Below are 20,381 nucleotides of genomic sequence, written 5' to 3' on the forward strand. Positions count from 1 at the left end.
TGTTCAGGTGGAGATCGAACACACGCTGCCCCTGCGCGTTAACCAAACCACCCAATCGCACCCTGCTGCTTCGGTCGCTATTGGTTTGTTTGGCCATCATGGATATGTTGCTGCGGACGCCAAGTACGACTACACCACGGTGATACATGAACGACTACACGGCTACGACATCCTGGAATCGCTAAGTACCGTGGCACCGAAGACTTTTGATGCGTCAAGTCCCTCTCCGACAATTGTTGGACTACCATCCCGTGCATTGCACCAAGTACCACGACATCGTCGGCCCTACAAGTTCAACTATGGTTGCCGTGTACGACTACCGTCGACCCTCGAAGACCCCGTGGACCCCGATTCATCTACGGGACATGAACAACTGCTACCACTACCGTCGCCGTGAACCACTACTTCCACTACGGCATGTGTACGACTACTTCCCACGATGACACGTGAACAACTACTTCCTCTACGACCGCTACGAGAACGTCTACTTCCTCTACATCGTACCGAACGCGTTCCGCCCCGAATGCACGCTTCGAAGGTATAACCCCGAGATGACCGATCGTGATCGAATGCATGTGTTGTATGAGATGTACGATATGTTTGCACCGTGCCCGTTTGTTTCGTGCACGTTCCTCGTTTCCATGCCACTATCCGGTGGGACACCCGGTAGTCGGGATCACCCCACCATCTTGCATGACTCGCTCACGTCACGCCTCCTTTTGCACCGGTATCTCTGTGAGCTACCGGAACCGATATGTTGCCGTGGCATCATTTTCGGATATGTTGCCGTGGCACCATTTCTGTTTCGCCGCCGTGGCACCCTTTTCATTCTGCCACGGCGAGTAATGCTTCATAACATGCTTATGTTAACGTTTTTTATAAAAATTGCATAAAACCTGTATATGTCATCCGCATCATGATAACAACATTTAAAATGTTTAAACTTGTTGTTGCATTAAATTGCTAAATGCATATGGGGATTTACCGGATTTGTTGTTTTTATATCCGGCCCCATTTAAATTGTTTAGACGGTATAGTTTATGTTATGCTTCACCTCTTGCCATGTTTAACAACAGTTAATATTGTTGGGTAGCTTAAACGAGAGATAGCTAAATAATTGATGTGGTGTTCCGTCAACATGCACCTCGTTGCATATTGAGCTCCACTTAACTTGTAGTATTGTTTGTTGCACTTTGCCATGCCATGCCTCATTAAACCGGACATGCATCATACTTGATTGTGCATCATGCCATGTTGATGTGCTTGTTGTTTACTATGTTGTTTGCTTCTTTCCGGTGTTGCTTCTTCGGGTTGGTTCCGATAACGTCGAGGTTGTGAGGATCCGTTCGTCTACGTCCGTTTGTCTTCTTCTTGGATTCGTTCTTCTTCCTTGTGGGATCTCAGGCAAGATGATCATACCCTCGAAATCACTACTATCTTTGCTATGCTAGTTTGCTCGCTCTTGCTATGCCAATGCTACGACGCCTACCATTTGCTTGTCAGCCTCCCAAATTGCCATGGCAAACCTCTAACCCACCATGTCCTAGCAAACCGTTCATTGGCTATGTTACCGCTTTGCTCAGCCCCTCTTATAGCGTTGTTAGTTGCAGGTAAAGATTGAAGTTTGTTCCTTGTTGGAACATGGAGATGTTGTTCCTTGTTGGAACATGTTTACTTGTTGGGATATCACAATATATCTTACTTAATTAATGCATCTATATACTTGGTAAAGGGTGGAAGGCTCGGCCTTATGCCTGGTGTTTTGTTCCACTCTTGCCGCCCTAGTTTCCGTCATATCGGTGTTATGTTCCCGGATTTTGCGTTCCTTACACGGTTGGGCTATTATGGGAACCCCTTGACAGTTCGTCTTAAGTAAAGCTCTTCCAGCAATGCCCAACATTGGTTTTACCATTTGCCACCTAGCCTTTTCTTTCCCTTGGGTTCTGCAGACTCAAGGGTCATCATTATTTTACCCCCCGGGCCAGTGCTCCTCTGAGTGTTGGTCCACCTGTCAGCTACCGGTGGCTACCAGGGGCAACTCTGGGCTGGCCTACCCGTACCTAGGACAATCTGAGTGTGCCCTGAGAAAGAGATATGTGCAGCTCCTATCGGGATTTGTCGGCACATTCGGGCGGTGTTGCTGGTTTAGTTTTACCCTGTCGAAATGTCTTGTTGTACCGGGATACCGAGTCTGATCGGAGTGTCTCGGGTGGAGGTCTATTCCTTCGTTGACCGTGAGAGCTTGTCATGGGCTAAGTTGGGACACCCCTGCAGGGATTTGAACTTTCGAAAGCCGTGCCCGCGGTTATGGGCAGATGGGAATTTGTTAACGTCCGGTTGTAGAAAACCCGAAGTTGACCTTAATTAAAATACATCAACCGTGTGTGTAACCGTGATGGTCTCTTTCCGGCGGAGTCCGGGAAGTGAACACGGTGTTGGAGTTATGCTTGACGTAGGTTGCTATAGGATCACTTCTTGATCATACTCTTATCGACCGTGCTTTGCCTTCTCTTCTCGCTCTCATTTGCGTATGTTAGCCACCATATATGCTAGTCGCTTGCTGCAGCTCCACCTCATTACTCCATCCTTCCTATAAGCTTAAATAGTCTTGATCTCGCGGGTGCGAGATTGCTGAGTCCCCGTGGCTCACAGATACTTCCAAAAACCAGCTTGCAGGTGCTGATGAGTCTGTGCAAATGACGCAACCAAGCTCAAGGAGGAGCTCGATGAAGATCTTGCCCTTTGTGTTGTTTCGTTCTAGTTGATCAGTAGTGGAGCCCAGTTGGGGTCGATCGGGGACCTTTGTCGCATTTGGGGTTCTTCTTTTATTTTGGTTCCGTAGTCGGACCTTGATTGTATCTGGATGATGTAATGCTTTATTCATGTAATTGTGTGAAGTGGCGATTGTAAGCCAACTATGTATCTCTTTCCCTTATGTATTACATGGGTTGTGTGAAGATTACCTCACTTGCGACATTGCTTTCAATGCGGTTATGCCTCTAAGTCGTGCTTCGACACGTGGGAGATATAGCCGCATCGAGGGCGTTCACTAAAATAGAACAAAGCTTCACCTGTAGTCCCCAAGGGCCGGTTCCTTTTAATCATAAATGAGTCGCCAGAAGAGCGAGACACCTCCTGAAAAGATAAAATAAAGTTAAAGTAATGCAAGGGAAAGGATCCATTAAATGGAGTTAATTAAGGACAAAAGAAGTAAACCTCATTCCGGCGCTTCTGAGGAGTTTGTTGAAGAACAACAGCCGGTTCGTCTTCGGTCCGGGCTTGACGGCGGCTCTCATGTTGCTGCTTTTTCAAAATAAAGTTGGGATCCAAGTGAGCTAAAGGGTTAGAAAACCTTACTTTACGGATCACTCGTCGAATTTTTTGTCTTGGCAAGGGCTCTGAGTCGGAAGAAATGATAGTTACCTCTTCTTCTTCCACGGCCTGACTGGCCCCAGTGTCATCCTGGTAATGATCAGTGTTAATAAGATTATTAAAAAAAATTGGCCAAGGGAATCAAGGGCTACCTCCGACTCAGATGTATCGTCAAGCTTCATCCAATCTTCAGCAGTGTTCTTCTTCTTCTTTTTCTACCTCCGGGTCGTCTTCTTGGCGTTTATGGCTGCGGCTCTCGCTTTCTTGGCAGCCTCGTGGTCATATTTAACTTTCCAGAAGTCAGAGTTGGCCTGCAGACAGGTAAAAACACGATGAAAAGGTCAGGCAAGTATTAAACAATACGGCTGGGAAAAATACAAAGGAGAAGAGATCAGAATATCCTTACTTCTGGCACCGGGTTAAGCTTGCAGAAGGGGTTTAACCCGACAATACTGCAATCTTCGTATTTACCGTTCACCAAAAGGGTTGACATTGAAACAATATCTTCTTCTGTTAATTGAGCGGGGTTGTGACGAAGAGAGTCATCCGGGCCTCCACCATACTCATACATCAGCTTTGACCGACGGCTTAGAGGGATGACCCGCCATGAGATCCAGCAGCGGGTCAGATCAACTCCAGTTAACCCGTTCCCTAACAGAGCATTAATCCTTTTGATGTATGGTATCAGCTTTCTGCGTTCAGCGGCAGTGAGCTTGTCAGGAAGCGCGAACTTGGAGTCAAGACGTTCGGGGCGATAACCCGGCAATGGCCTCTCGTTTGCCGGTGAAATGTCTTGGCAGTAAAACCAAGTCTAATTCCAGTCTTTTGGATGACTCGACAAGACTATGGGGGGAAGACAGCGCCCTGCCAACATTGAATTGAGATGCCTCCAAGCTCTAAGCTAAGGTCGTTGGTGCACTCATTTTGCCGGTTCAGATAAAAGTATTCTCTAAATAGGTCCACAGTCGGCTCTTGTTGAAGATACACCTCACAGAGCACTTGGAAGTTACAGATGTTAGATATGGAATTGGGCCCAATATCTTGAGGGTGGAGTTTGAAAAAGTGGAGGATCTCTCTGAAGAACTTTGAGCCGGGCGGTGAGAAGCCACGGTTCATATGGTCAGTAAAAACAATCACCTCACCTGCCCTTGGATTGGGTCGTTCTTCGTCTGGGTTAGGGGCACGGTAAGACATGACGTCTTTTCCTGGCAGAAATCCTATGGTGAAGAACTCTTTCAAACGTTCCTCAGTTACGGTTGAGGGAACCCAGTTACAGATGGTTGGTGCTTTGGACGGCATGATGTTCAAAGACGAACTGAAAAGAAAGACAACATGCCGGTTCAATTCAATGGTGATTTTAATAGTTAAGTGATGATGATGCAAATAAGTAATGGCGGCTTAATTAAGGGCTAATGTCATATAAAGAAAAGAAAGCCGGCACAGTAAGCCGCCATGACTGTAGATATTTGAAGAAAGCAAATTTAGCTACAAATTTAGCTAAGTGTTGAGACAAACAAGTTTCCTAAATTGCTTGGTATTATTCCAGATCAAATGGTTATTCACAATCCAAAAAAATCCTAGACCTAAAAAGTTTGGTGCAGATGAGTCTGTAAGTTCTAATGAGGTCTTTGAACCAGAGAAAGAGATCTGTGGATATCAAGAGTAGGCACAAAACCACTACCGCACAAGCATACATATCTTTTTGGATCAAGAAGAACTGCAGTGGAAGAACTGCGAAGAACTACGATGAACCATGAAGAACACGCAGGAGCCTGGAAACCCTAATGCAGATCTGAGAAACGAAAGGAAGAACACTTACCGTCGCAGGTCTTCTGCGGAGGTCGCCGCCGTTTCTCTGGACCGATTCGAGTTGATGCAGCGGCCAAGGTCGACGGAGACGAAGGAGAAGCGCGACGGCGGTGAGGCTCGAGCAGCAGAAGGGTTGCGAGAGGAAGAAGACGGAGAGAGAGAGAAGAATGAGGAAGGGCGAAGCGTGCCTATTTATAAGGAAAATGTGAACAGACGGGCGCGAAAATCGAGGGATAGCCGAATAATGGTTACCCAACTACACAGACGCCTCGATTCTCGGAAGACATTAAAGATGAAGATCCGTTGGGAGATGACGTCATAAAAGTTTTTTGCGTTTTCAAGAGATGACATCATGGCGGGTTACAAGAACTTCTGCATGGATAAGAAGATGGATTTTGTTTAAGTGTTGAAGATTGACAAAGAACGAAGTTCAAAGTCAACCTGGGCCTAATGTTGGGGATATAACTATCAGTTATGACCCGCCCAGGAGGGGCCGGGTCAGCCCCAATGGCGGGTTACACAAGAAGCCCAGTAAACCTTAAAGACGATAGTTTGTCAAATCTTATAGAAGGCCCAAAGGCCTGGAGGCGGCTTAAGGCCCGGTATTGTGAACCGTCGTATGTAAGGAAAGACTTGTAAAGAAAGGCATGTAAAAGAAGTCACCGAGCCGGACACGATTATGAGCCGGCCGGGACTCTGTAAACCACCAGGCGTCAACCTGTGTATATAAGGGGACGACCCGGTGGCGGCTTAGGGCAAGAAACAAGAGCTCGATAACCAAGCCGACGAGTTAAGCCTCTTGGTGATCGAACCCCCAGCAATACCAACACAACTAGACGTAGGCTTTTACCTTCATCGTAAGGGGTCGAACTAGTATAAAACCTCTCGTGTCCTTTGTCCCGATTAACCCCTTTAAGCTTCCTAGTTGCGATGGCCCTACGACTAAGTCCTTTCTCTAGGACATCTGTCGTGACAATTCCACGACACCCTGCGTCCGACATCCTCATCCATTGGCTCGGCACGGGCATGAGCATCCAACGTTGCCTGGTTGCCCAAGGGGAGCTGGGGCCGGAGGAAAAGGGATGTGGCGCGCCTGACGACAAATCTGCAGTGGCACGGAGCATGATGGGCGCCGTGCTCGCCCACATTGCGTAGCCAGGTCATCAGGGGCGTCGCAGGGCTCAAGCTCCTGCCAATGTCCACCCGCGAACGTTGGATGGCAATGCGGAGCGCGAGCTCCTCGTCGTCCAGAGGCTCGTTGCCGAAGCCGTCCTCCTTCGAGAGCTTGTCCCAGTCGATGGAATCAGACTCGCTGTCGAAGTGGCTATCGAAGACGGCCATGGTGGGGGGAGGGGGGGATGGGAAGGGGAGGAGACGAAAAGTGGAAGCGATCAAGATTATGGACTTTGACTAGGGTTTCAGCCGGCGGTGGATTATTTGTGGGCTCATGGTGGCCCATAGTGGGCCATATTTGATGTGGCAAATGAGTCGAGGCCTCCCCATATCTACCTTAAATATGAGTTGGGTACTGAGGGTGTCGGACAGCCGAGACATTTGGGTTGAGTTTGACAGGTCCAGTTGGATGGCAACTTGTTGTCCGGAGAGTAACCGATTTGTTATCCGGATAGTAACTGAGCAGGCCGGTCAAACGTTCGGGGAGGATAATGGGGACTCTCGTTGTAGATGCTCTCGACACAACATGCATCGCTAATAATACAGTCAGAAATCTCACAGTATTTAATTGCACATTTTTTAGACGATAGCAACTTTGCAAATTTATTGAAGTGTTATTCATCACGTGTTATTCATCACAGGATTGTAATTAACTTCTGACTTATTGTGCCCGTTCAGAGGCCCTCCGCTCCACAACTCTGTCACGAGCGGAGTGGGCTGCAGTTCAAATTTTCAAAGCGATGGAATAGGTGCTCCGCCAGATTCGTGGAGCCGGTGGATTACCAAACAGGCCCATCATATCGACGTTCCTACTCTTAAATTGTGTGTACTGAGTCTTACGAACACGAACCTGTCAACATTTTAACACCTAAAACAAGCCAAATCAAGCAATTTTACGCCCTTCAAGTGCTAAAAGAGTGAAATATTTTAACAGCATCACACTGCAATAATCAAGCCACGACGGCGGATAACATAGTGATCTCCTGACAATATTTACATGCGTGGACACATACTTGCAGTGAACCCACCCAATAAAAGCTGTACATTTTTTTCTGGGATATTTTCTCCCAAGGACTGTTCCTAGCATATTTTAGATATATGTACACCGCTGAATGCTGAGACTACAATGGCTAGAACTAGCAAACCATTTTTGAGAACAGATCATCGAGAGCCGAGTACAAGGGTTGCGCAGCTCTGGGCTTCTCCACCCTCCCAAACAGGATATCGGTCGTGGTCACGTAGGCGTCCCCATAGAAGCGCAGATTGGTGTCTGATCTTGTTGTCACGACATTTCCTTCAAGGGAGACCCCAACAAAGGCACCTGTTTCAAGTTTTGAGATGAAGCTATGAATCAGAAGGATACTGAGATACCTGTAATGAAGCCTACAAGATTCTTAACAGGGAAAGCCAAACATTGGAGACTGAATTTAATTGAAAAGGCATCCTTTGGCTAATGAGAAGACAGAATGTGTGCCTATGACCTTTTTTTCCTCCTTAAAAATAAGATTGTAAAGTAACTTTCAAACATTATTTTACATGACACAATAAACACTCTTAAACTTGACAAATAACTTCAGAGAACAAGCTCAGTCCAAAGTTTAAAAACTTAAATTTGTTTTTTTAGAGTTAAATACACTGGAGGTGCCTCAACTTGTCCTGGGCGGTCAGTTTGGTGCCTAAAGTTGCAAAATACATGAAACTAGTGCTTGAACTTGTCTAATCGTGCAAATATGGTGTCTCCTTAAATATCCAAACGTACGTCCAATCTGCATGACGTCCCAGCATGGCGGTGGCCCACCTATAAGTGGCTGAGAGTGGGAAAGTGTTGGGTACTCCGTGCATGAGGAATTATTTTACAAAACCCCCCTTATATTTATTTTAATCACATAGGAAAGACGTGAAATACAGTGTATGCTAGCGAGAAATAAGATGAAAAAATCATCATGAAGGGGTTTAAAACCTCCTGGTCAACTACGGCTGATCTGTCCACTTGCCCAAAATATGTATTGTGTTCACCTCTTAGCTAGAAAGCTATGTGGACGCACGTATCACTCTTTAATTTTCCTAATTCGTTATCTATCAGTTTCATTTTTATTTTTATCCAATTTCTTGTTTAGTTTCATGAGACGTAACTTTCCCATATAAAAAATACAATATGCAATTATTTTTTATTTTAAATGTTTTTTCTTTTTTGTTATTGCATACTTTGAAGAGGTAGACATTAACTTTTCAAAAATTTATGGGGATTGAAATAGTTCTGCCTATATTAGAAATTATTGTGTAAATTTATGTATGTTCATTCTGGACCACAAGCACACACTATTATTGTTTATCTTCATTGTATTTCTAAAATACCTAATTATTAACAATTTTACAACGTTGTATTCTGTAAACTATTTAACATGCATTAAAATGTATTTTGGTGAGCTTTTTAATACAATTATTCAAAAATGTTACAGAATAATTTTAATACACGTTCAACTCTTTTTAAATACACATTGCCAATTTTGTAATGCGAGACAAACATTTTTTAAATGCACATTCTAATTTTTTAATACATGCTAAACATTTTTCAAATGCACTAACACTTTCTTTGAGTTTATGGCAGTCGTATTTTTTCTTACATTTTTTCTTGAACGAAAAAAACAGTGTGAAAAATAAAAATAAAGAACTTGAAAAACTGAAATAAAGTTTGTGCGGGTCCATAGAAGTGCCATATATAAATAAGAATCGCTTGAAGAGGTACATAGCAACCAAAGAGGATTTTTAGAGCATGGTGGCCACTGAGCACATTTTTTAAAGGCTACCATCTGCCACTTAAAAGTTTCAAAAGGAGTTGATTGTTTTCACACAAAAATGTATGCATGTGCTCTAAGTGACTTTCAAATTTCATTTGAAATTATGTTATATTATATCCTGCAAAAAACAAGAGAACATCACGGCCAAACAAAAAGCCAATTTTTGCATGTATTTGTCTTTTTTATCTCTCGCATACAAGCACATATATTAATGAAAATTCACAAGGATATATTACACTTCTATGTGTGCATGTACAAAAAATCAAAAACATTCAGAAATTTTTTAGCTATAAAAAATCCGTTTCTTTGAACTTCAAAAAAATAGGACACAACCCGTGCTCCAAAGTTACTTTATGCATAGCGATGCAATATATGGAGTTCGACCTCAATATTTACTGAGCTATGTATGGCATGGTGGACAACCTTTGCGTACAATGCAATGTGTGACAACGAGGGTTCGATCCTGTATCACATTTTTTTTCCCTTTTCTAATTTCTAATTCATGAGATTTGCCTGCATGACTAATTATATGAGGGGGTCTTGTAAAAAAAATCCTCACGCTCGGGCCACCTAGCGCCTTCCAACTCTCAGCCACTGCCACGCTGGCACGCCACGCAGGCTGGACGTACGTCCGGATACAGATGGAGGCGCCGTATTTGCATGTCAGGACAAGTTCGAGCACCAATTTCATGTATTTTGCAACTTTAGGCACTAAACTAACCGTGCAAGACAAGTTGAGGCACCTCCAGCGTATTTAACTCTTTTTTTACTTGATAACAGTGTTAAAATTGTGCTGATTTCCACCCATTTCAGTCATGTCTAATGCACATCTGAAACAACAGCAATAATTCTCAGACGCGACTTTCTTATTACCTTTGCTGCAGCTATAAGTGTAGCATATCCCAGAACCTTTTTCACTTGCTCGAACATCTGCTTCAAGGGCTCTGCCAATTGGTCCTGCTGCCGCACTCAATCCTGCCCCAAGAGAAAGATGCATGCGGCTGCTGAATGCCTTGACAGCTTTAAGATCATGAAGCACAATTATAAAATCTGTCAATTCTCCTCCAATCTGGAAAACACAAAGAAATGTCATTATCATGGTGAGATGATCTTAAGTAATGACATAGTGTAGTTCAGTGTCCAAATAACAAGAGTGCTTCAACATAAACTTGTCTCTGATATCATGCCAATCTCATAAGCAAACAGGACATGATGCTTAATGCATTTCATGGAAATTATTCTGTGAAGATCACAAGAATGAAATGAGTAACATGCATGTTCCTTTTGTCTGGTGAACATCACAAGAATTATATCACCAGCAGATAAGCTTAGGCGTTGCCCGTGGATTCAGAGAGAAGATTTTACTGGAGAAATACCTGCACTCCCCATCCCAATCCAACAGATAAAATCGCTGATGGCGCAGACCATGATCCATCTGATCGGCGAGCAACTACAAGACCAGTGCCCATTTTGTACGTAAGAACTGCACCTGCTTTGGCCACTGTGAGCACAGCAAGCCCCTTTGCTCCCTTGAGGATAGATGATGGTATTGACTTCTCAGGATTTAATCTAGAAACCTACACATACCAAAACAGAAACACTTCTCAGCTCTGGAATACAAGTATATATCGGTTGGGTACAAAATTAAACATACCTGGCAATATTTCCTCAGTGTGTTTGTTGCCTTGTATATTTCATACTCCATTGATAATCCAACAGGCAAATTCAACCAGCTCCTCGTACTTGTCCAATCCATGACGTCATGTTTGGCAGGCTGCATGGCATTACTGTTGTAGTTGATCAATAAGGCCTGGAGTGGATCAAGTCTATCGTAGCAAGCATCACACACTCTCTGAGGATCACGCAGTCTGAACTTCATGGGCATCAAGCATCTTCCCTTGGAACATTCTTTGCAGAATATACCTCCACAGAAGCGGCAATGGTGCCTTCCACGAGTCAGAGCTGTGAAAGGACAGCTGCACTGCAGGCATACACTGGTAGAGCTATCCGGTAACCATTCCGGGGGATCTGCCTGAAGCACCTCCCTGTATGCACTGAACTGTAAAGCATTTGCCTCAAGTAGCGGCGGTGCACTCGGAACGCAAACAGATGAATGCAAATCACCATCCTTGCCAGCACCTAGAAATGATACATCCGTGCTGAAACTTTGCTGCCGTGATGCATCATCCCCAATCTTGCTTGGACGCGAAACAATTGCAGCAAGACCACCTAGAACGGTCTTCAGGTTGATAGTTGAGCTAGCTTGAGCTGTCGGAAAGGGATCTTCTCTTGAACCATATTCAGATGGAAAGTCTGGTTCCAGAGATGGCTCATAGAGATAGTCATACACTGGGTATGTGTTTTCTGGAGCTAGATCGGACATAGGAGCCGCCTGGCTGTGGTAGCTATCAATTTTGGAGAGGGATGAGTACGATGTCACTTCATTTGGGGTCTCCATGGGATCATGTAGATACAGCACTCATGTAGGTAATAAGCAATGACACAGAAAGACCTGATAAAACAGAGATGGAAACAAAGATCAATAAGGTGCAGATCCTTCAAAGTGTCGCTACTCTCTAGTTCATAATACAACATTATTATAACAAGCCCATTCTTTCACCCAATTCATTCTGTTTATTGTCTACTTCTAGCAAATATATCAAACTTTATAGTGTATACACGTATGTGAGATATTGCTAACAACTTTGAGTAGCCTTCTAATTGTGCAATGTATTCAGCATCACGCATTGCAACAGAGCCACTAACAATCCGTGTAACTCTGTGCATCATGACTCCAAAACAAGAGGTGAAATCGCAGCTGCACTGCAGCAAAACACACCCAAAGTAACTCCCAAAACGCGACCGCTTAACCACGCATGCCTAGCGTCCACGGGTAAGCAACTAAGCAAGCAATTGGGGGCAATTTCTGAAACCCTAGACGAAATAGATGGGTCGATCAACGGAAAAATCAACCCTGCCTAGCCAGTAGAACAGCAACCGCGAACAAACACCACAGATCAATCAAAAAAATACTGCATGATCGCATCAAACGACTCGGCAAGCGTAAGGCAGCTAAGCTAAATCAATCGTCTCCACCCGTCCGCCCTAACGAATCGCCCCGCCGTAGAACGCGCGAGCCACGGAGGAGAATTGAGGGGAGCAGGCGGTACCGACCTATGGCCGCGCCGGATCGGAGGGCGGGGGCCGGGGGCGGGGGTTCGAGGCGGTCGTCGCGGGAGGAAGCGTCGGGCGTGGGGATTGGGGTGGGTTTCTTCCGTTCGCCGGCGTGTGAAGGGGAAGAAGTTGAAGGAAGTGCCGATGCGGGCACGCCGCACGCGGCTGCCTCATCTGTACGTTATCGGGCTCGGGCTTGGGCTGGGTCCTGGTCAATCCGGTCCGACCTGGGTGGGCAGAGCCGTGACGGATTCGGTTTGCTTTTCGGACCCGCGGGGCCCACTTCAGGCCCAGGAAGGCAGGTGATGCGGGATGATGGGCCGGCCGGTTTTGCGCCCTCTCCTATCGTGCTGCCGTGTGACACCGGCCGCTCCGGCCTCCGGCGGCCGCGGCAGAAAGCGAAGCTCGAGCGCTCGAGACTGGAGCGGCGCGACGGCGTGGCTCGCCCGGGTTCTTGTCGGCAGCCGCGGCTGCGAGCTGGCGGTGTGGAGGAGGAGGGCGGCCGGCGCCCGCGTCCGGGTCTTCCGTCTGCGCGCCTATCGCGTGTGAGTCCTCTGCTTAGCTTGTTGCTTCGGTTCCGTGGAAATATCGCTGAAATCTTCCGGGTTAGACCGAATGCCCAAATTATTTTATCGTCGGTCGTAGATTTTGATCTCGGGTGCCTCGAAATCGATCGCCCAGAACTACCGACCAGCGAGCTCTGAAGGTTGTCACGCGCCGCTCTTGCCAAAACCAAGAAATTATTATGTCTTGGACTAAAAAAAGAATCGGAATGGGAAGTATTCGATCTTATATTTCTTTGAATGGGAGTACTATTTATTTCTTGATTCTCCGGCTAGCATCATTACTTCCTTCTTCAATAGAAACTCTCTGTTTTGGCTCGGTTTAAACCCAAAAAAGGCTTCTGCCACACGAAACCTGCTACGGTTAGGAAATGAACAAAAGGTATCAAGAGGTCCCTCACCGTCATTTGCAATGCAATTGCCCCCTATTTGTCAAGTACCCCTCTTCCTATATAGTTTAGGGAGTTAATGTAGCCCTATCGAGTATTTTAGTGGTAAGATTTATAGGAACGAAAAAATATGATTTTTTTTTCCTTTCATTTCATTAGGGTGCGAGGGGTTCTTATTCCACAAGAACGAAATTACCTTTTTCAATATACTACAGGTTTTTATTTAGAAAAGACAATATTTCATACTGAAGGATTTGGATCCATAACCACGAGTTCCAGTGCACTAAGGTCTTGTAGCCCTTGGCAACGAGGCCCTATCCAATAGTATTCCTCATAGAAAATCCATTCTAAAAAAACAACTAAACAAACTTGGGGTTTGTGAGCCAAGGTAAGATTGAGGCGGAGGAGGATGGAGAGGTGCTAGCTTGGCAAGATAGGAAGTTCAATGTGTATGTAGACCTCATGTAGATTTGGTTTCACTGTTACCACCCTTTTCGAGATCTTATAGGATTAGCAAGATGTTCTAGTGTTAACTATAGAGAATTTTAATTAATGAAATATATCTAAAAAGAAAGGAAGCCATGTCTTTGTGAAAGTCTGAAGAAAAAGGATTTTGAATCTTCCTTTTCCCTTTTCCCTCAGAAAAATGACTCAATCAAAATCCGGTCCTAATAAATGTTAATTGCACAGAATTTTGGGAAACTTGGGAGTAAAACAAAGACTATCTTATTCATTCATTCAAATACTGTATCCATGAGAAAGTACCAACAACACAGCATCCATCCAGTTCCCCTACCGCGACAACACGGGGACTCAACAGGAAAAAGTTCATCACTGAATCAAGAACGGTAACAAAGGACAAGCAAAGGCATAACACCCTCCGATCTGTGCTCCATCACTGAATCAAGAACGGTAAAGCGGAGCGCTCGCCCGCCATTTATTTCTCTGGTAAGGACAAATCATTTGCCCGAGGTCTCGCCCTCAACAGCCAATGGGACAGTTTCAGCCTGCACACAACAAAGGCACAGAGAAATTAAGTCTCAAGACATGAACCGAGCTGAAATTATCAAGGTGGTCGAACGCAATGTCATGGCACATACCATTTTGCGGTACTTGAGGGCGTAGAGCATTTCAAGGTAGCGACGAGTCTCGCGCCTGTCGAGGTTGGAGACGTACTTCCAGAAACCATAGACACCAGAAAGGGTCATCAACCTCTCAGAGTACAGCTTCCAGGTGTACCTGCGTCAAGATCCCAGGGCATCAATCTCAGCTCAGTGCTGTTAAAAGAGTCAGAGCATGTGCATCAGATGGTAACATAGATAGGTAACAGAGAATTGCATATATACTTCTCCTCGATGCGCTGGAGTCCTCCCTGCGAGATCTTGTTCCAGTGGCTCGGGTCTTCCTTGCACTTCCCAAAGAAGTCCACAAGCAGTGCGGAGGCCTTGTCATTCTGGTAAGGATCGATGTGGTAGCCGGACACACCATTCACAATGATCTCAGCTGGACCACCATATGCAGTGGCGAATGTTGGAAGGCCACATGTCATGGCCTCTATCACAGTAAGACCGAAAGCCTCATAGAAAGCAGGCTGAGCACAGGAAGCCAAACATGAAAAAAGAGCGTCAGAACTAGTAAATGTCGTGATTCAGTCATAGTGAGTTCCTAGGTTGACAGTGTCCTTCACCTGCACAAAGGCTCCCTTCATGTCGCAGATGTAGCGGTAGAGCTCACCATTGCGGACACGGTTCATCTGAGCAGAGATCCAGCGGATGTGTCCAATCAGGTTGTACTGTTCAATAAGATCAAACATCTTCTTGAACTCTGCCTGCTCCTCCTTGTCCTTGGACACCTTTCCATGGTCACCACAGACAACCACTAGGTTTACCAGCTCCTGTAGGCGAGGATTCCGCCCATACATTTCTACCAGGCCAGTCATATTCTTGACACGGTCCAACCTAGCCATCGAGAAGATGATCGGCTTCTTCTTGTCCTTCAGCACAAATCTGGAGAGGTAGTCAAGTTAGATAACCAGCACGGTGGGCAATCTATTTTATAAGTCAAGAGTTATATATGATTATACTTGTGCTCAGCATTCTCAATATCACTGAAGAGTAGCTCCTCAATCTCAGTATGGAGGGAGGTAAGCCTCTTCTGCTGTTCAGTGTATGGGAAGTAGATGGACATGTCAGCACCAGGGGAGACGATGTTGAACTTGGGGTCGAAGACATCAATACCATGGACAACACGATAGAGGCCAGGCATTGTGAATGCCATGTGCGACTCGTACTGCCCTACGGTGTCCTTGCTGAAAATTGAACGATAAACATTAGATCAGTTTATCCTATTTGCAAATGACCACGGCGGTGTTTCTGTGAAAGAGAGAATCTTACTTTCCGGCAATCTCTTGGAAAGTACTGGTGATGATGAAGTCGGCATGGTTCATTGCAATCAGGTCGGCTGTAAACTGGCAGGAGAAGTGGTAGTGATCCTCGAATTTCTTCCAGTAAAGGTCGGAGTTGGGATACTTGGTTTTCTCAAGTGCATGAGCAATGGTACACTGCACATGAGGAAATAAGAATTATGATAGGATACTACGGAGATGAGAATACATCTTGTACTGAGCAAAAGGGGTAGAATGCGTACATGGGTAACTCCCAACTTGTGAGCTAACAAACATGCGACTAGGTTGCCATCACTGTAGTTTCCAATGATCAGGTCAGGAGTGGCCTGCAGCTCTCCGGCGATCTCGTGTGCCACATCCTGAAAGCAACAGGAAAAAAATTATGGATTGCCATTCTAATGAAACGCTACAAACAACCTGCTGGAAAGTGAAATGCATACATCAGTGTAAGCTTCCAGGTAAGGCCAGACTTCAAAACGCGAGATCCATTTGCGAACAATACCATCTTCTGTTTTGAATGGCACACGCAGGATGTGGGTGTGCTCGGTGCCAAGGACCTTCTCGAGGCGCTGGCCACAGGTGGTGCCATGTGCATCAGGGAGCAACCTGGTGACCTATGTAAGGCCAAAGAGACCTCATTAGGAATCAATTATAAGTTTATAACAGAGAGCTCATATTCGATCATGTTGGGTACTAAACTTACAATTAGAATCTTTGGTGTAATGTCGAGACCTTGCTGCTTGATTCTCAACAGCATCTCATTCTCCATAGCACGGACTTGGTCCAAAATGTAAACAACCTATGGGTTGCCATGACATAAGATAATTGGTGATAACAAAGATTTCATAGTGTTCATTTTATCAAGAGGAAATATGTCAAACTGTCAAAAATGATGTAGGGGATTCTACCTGTCCACCAGTATCAGGGTACCCCAAGACATTGGCCTGAGCAAAGTAACCATGAGGAGAGAGGATAACGACATTGAACACCATTGGGATTGTCCCGAGGAACTTCTCCAAGGAGGATGGATCAGGGGCCTCGAGAAGGTCCAAGAGAAGGTGGATAGTCTCGCTCGCACGCTGAGCACAGTCGCCCCAACCTTTCTCCAAACCAAGTTCCTGGAACCTGAATTATGCAACGATTTTAGTTCTTTGTTGAGAACAATAAGGATTTCAGTGATCATGTGTATGATGATTATATACAGTACCGGTGGTGGAACTCTGAGTAAGGGGTGTCAGCTGGAAGGCCTGACAGATGTGTCTCTGCCTTCCTGAGTGCACCTTGGAGGGTACCGAGACTGCGAATCCTGTCGTTCAACATCATGGTCTGAAGAAAGAAAGAAAATATTACATGCTGGTCATGATTAAGCAGCAGGTATGGTAGTTCCAGTTTAAACTTTCAGTTGGCTCATAGATAGCAATCAGGCTTTTGCACTTACTTAAAGAATTTGTTCTAAAACTTTTTTTACATACAAAATGCACATATCATCAGGGCAAATGCCTGACACATTAAGTAAGATCGTGTCTATATTTTCTTGCAGGCTGACTATGCTCATATGCTGCCTTTAGATATATCTAAGAGATCGCCATGCCATTAACAAATGATGTAAGCCTGTCAGTTTTCAACAACAAAGATGTAGTTTCTATAGAACCTTCAGCAAAGATATAGTCGAATCATCCAATCTACAAAGCCAAACGATCCAATCTACAAAGCAAGACACTGGAGAGTGTAACCTACCATCCCCTTGTAGTTGTGCGCGCGAAGGAAGTTGAGCAATGGGTACATGCTCTCCTTGTCATGGAACAGCTTCGATGACAAGTGCCTGTTCAGGAACTGCACACCGTTGCCAATGGACTTCGACAGCGATGGGCGCGGGAAGGAGGCGTTGAATGGCTCAAAGTCCAGCTCAAGCACAAAGTTGTTATCGATGCTGCAATTTGAACAGAAGAAGTGTTATATAATAAAAACTAAGGTATAATCTGACTTCTTGAATCTTAATAATTTCACAAAACCACAGATACCTTCCATTCGCCAGTTGTTCCTTGAACTGCAAATACTCAGCGACGCTCAACTCCTCAACACCAAGCTCGCTCACATTGACCCTCACATACTCCCAGACGCCGGGCCTTGGCCGGATGGCGAGAGCAACCCATGGAGGGATGACAATTGCCTCCTATATGAGAAACCAACAGATCAAGAGCTGAACATCACTGGAATGACAGTGCAGTGCGTTTTGGTGGTGCAAACCTGTGCGCCCCTTAGGAGATCCTCAAAGGCGGTGTCCTTGAGCTTCTCGCGCTCGGCCTCAGGGATCGCGGCATTGTACTCAGCAGTGATCTGATGGGGCTGCAGCATCCCCTTTCCTTGGTTAACAAGCCTGAACAAGTTATCGTGTAACAGCAGGTGGGTCAGATCTATCAACAAACGTTACTTGAACAAAGTGTGGTAACAATTGTAGCAGTAAGAAAATGTTCAGGTACTTTGTTATAGTATGAATACAACTAGTATTAAGAAAGAAGTTAAAAGACAAATGGAAGGAGCGGTATTATATAGAAATGCAGGAACAATTGTTGAAACTTCATCATCAGTTCTTTTAATGGCCCTTGGTACAAATTTTGTAAAGAAAAAAATCATTGATCCAGCTCATACTATAGCATGACATAGAAATACGCAAGGCAACCATAATTCATCGCTTAACCGTGTCTCACATGCAGAGATTTGTACAAATTGGCAGCCAGTCTAGCCTGCAAAAGATCAGGGACAGACCTTGAGAAGACGGCGACGAGCTCATTGGTGTGCGCAGAGAGGGAATCACCGATGCGCTCCCTCACGCTGTGGATGCGGCTCAGGGCGCGCTCTCCGGCAGTCTCCCCCATTGCTGTCCTCAAACCTGAACAGCGGAAACAGTCATGTAAATCTGAACAGCAGAAACAGTGGAGCCTCCTCCCACACAACAGGGCGCTCTGTCCTGGCAACGATGCATGAGCTCTACTGATATATAGAGCCGGAGGAAGAAGAAAGGTTGGCGTGGCGTGCAAGAGTGCCTAGAAGCCTGTGCTTTGGGAACCAGATCATGGGATTAGCGTGAGATGTATTGTAGCCGTTTCTTGCGTGGCTTGGCAAGCTAATTAAAACTGACCAAAGTATATGAGTGAGCACAGGAGCACGGAACTATTGCCGGGCAGGCTCTCCAGTTTTCCAATGGAGGACATGCAGATAATAGAAACGGATCAAGTAATTTAGTACTCCTAGTATTATACAATGACATGCACATGATCCACAAGGCAAGAAGCTTAATTAATTACTGGCCTTGGAAAAACTTTGGAGTACAGAGTTAATAGCTTTGGTCTGCAGGAAAAGTTAATAGCTTTAACAAGTTGCGTAAAATAGGAAGCAAAAAAAAACTGCTAGATTTACTTTTGCATTCCAGAAACTCCGAATATGCTCAAACTGAGGATAAGCCTGGCCTCCCCGAAGGATCCCACACAGGCGGACATGCATGGTATGCAACTCTGCACTGGATCTCTACAGTACTGACATACGCCCATGCGCCTACACTGATTTAGTGTACAAACCGGCGTAATAATCACATGGATCTCCAAGCAGTTCACCCACTCTGCCACCCTAGTTCCAGCTTGCGAAAGAAGAGAGAAGATCTTCTCCTTTGGGCTGGCTAGCTACAGCAACCAAGAGCATGACACCAGGGCTTGGACCCAAAGTGCATGCAGAGACCGAGAAGACCAGATTAATCCACAATCTTTTTATCAGTATATATGCTCTCGAACCTAAGCTGAAGAAACTAGAAAGAGAATTTCGCAGCACCCCTCTTGAATCACTGAAACTAGGCTAGCCCCAGTTATCTCCGTAGTGTCCCAACCATAGCCACTCTTAAAGTACAGGGAAACTGGACATGGTTTCTTTACCTTGCTCCAGAGGAGGAGGGCGAGGAACAAGGAAACGTCACCGGGGAAACGCGAGGCGAACTGGCCCGGGTTTGGTGCGCGGTGAGAGCGAGTGAGATGGCTGGGCGACGGTGCCCGCGCCCCTATTTATACACGGGCGCGCGCGCCGGAGGAGCTGGCTGCCAGGAGGAGGAGGAGGCGTGGTCAGGTGCAGCCGGTGCCACTGCCAGCTCCCCTCGCCGGGCGGCCGGGGAAAAGGACGCTCCCCTTTCCGTCGCTTTGCTCGGCGCCCGCACTGGTTCTTGGCAGCGTCGCATCGACGGCCGTGGAGGCTCCGGTTTGGCTTGGAGATTAGCGCCCGGCCGGTTCCCGAGGCGGTGAAGACAGGTGCTCCGGCTCGGAGGAATGCACCGCGCCAAGTCTTTCGCTTTGTGGCAGGCGCGCCGTGACAAGTGTTCCGTGCTGGCGAGCCATCGGCTGCATGCACTGCCGCTGTCTGCGACAAATTCTGTTGCGTGCGACCGCATTTGTTTTCTTCTTCTTTTGCTGGGAACCGCATTTGTTTTACCTCTCCGCGAAAAGAAGAAGCCGCGTTTGTTCATGCACCTGCACCTTTTTTTTTCTAGTAAAAGAGCTTTATTGCTAACTAATCAGGCATACAATCATGATACAACATATCCGTTAGGAATACTGGAATGCAATTAAGCCATAAGCATCTCCTCCTAACATTTGTCGCCTGCTTCGCACATAAGTGAGCCGCCTCATTAGCGTCTCTTCGTACGAAAATTAGCCTAAAA

General features: G+C 45.8%; 2 protein-coding genes and 1 long non-coding RNA gene across 4 annotated transcripts; 1 reads left to right on the forward strand and 2 right to left on the reverse strand.

Annotated features, from left to right (window-relative positions):
- Positions 1-7,272: 7,272 nt before the first annotated feature.
- LOC119353789 lies at positions 7,273-12,475 on the reverse strand. Of its 2 annotated transcripts, XM_037620469.1 has the most exons (5): positions 12,327-12,475; positions 10,807-11,664; positions 10,529-10,729; positions 10,026-10,221; positions 7,491-7,675 (listed from the first exon to the last, which is right to left on the reverse strand). In XM_037620469.1, exons 2-5 carry the CDS (start codon positions 11,608-11,610, stop codon positions 7,491-7,493), a joined length of 1,386 nt encoding a protein of 461 aa, XP_037476366.1. In that variant the 5' UTR covers positions 11,611-11,664; positions 12,327-12,475. The 2 variants fall into 2 exon arrangements, with proteins under 2 accessions (XP_037476367.1, XP_037476366.1); XM_037620470.1 differs by lacking the exon at positions 12,327-12,475 and having other exon boundaries at positions 7,273-7,675; positions 10,807-11,610.
- Positions 12,476-13,987: 1,512 nt separating this feature from the next.
- LOC119353790 (sucrose synthase 2) lies at positions 13,988-19,737 on the reverse strand. The gene is made up of 16 exons (XM_037620471.1): positions 19,606-19,737; positions 18,449-18,572; positions 17,930-18,059; positions 17,704-17,855; positions 17,420-17,612; positions 16,890-17,008; positions 16,591-16,807; positions 16,386-16,481; positions 16,123-16,296; positions 15,925-16,041; positions 15,672-15,838; positions 15,362-15,586; positions 14,966-15,284; positions 14,625-14,869; positions 14,379-14,517; positions 13,988-14,285 (listed from the first exon to the last, which is right to left on the reverse strand). Exons 2-16 carry the CDS (start codon positions 18,556-18,558, stop codon positions 14,238-14,240), a joined length of 2,451 nt encoding a protein of 816 aa, XP_037476368.1. The 5' UTR covers positions 18,559-18,572; positions 19,606-19,737; the 3' UTR covers positions 13,988-14,237.
- On the forward strand, positions 17,977-18,825 carry LOC119353791. Its single transcript, XR_005170530.1, has 2 exons — positions 17,977-18,085; positions 18,397-18,825. It is a non-coding gene; the product is annotated as an uncharacterized LOC119353791 (long non-coding RNA).
- Positions 19,738-20,381: the final 644 nt, after the last annotated feature.

Source organism: Triticum dicoccoides, chromosome 2A, assembly GCF_002162155.2.
Source record: "Triticum dicoccoides isolate Atlit2015 ecotype Zavitan chromosome 2A, WEW_v2.0, whole genome shotgun sequence".
Lineage (NCBI taxonomy): Eukaryota > Viridiplantae > Streptophyta > Magnoliopsida > Poales > Poaceae > Triticum > Triticum dicoccoides.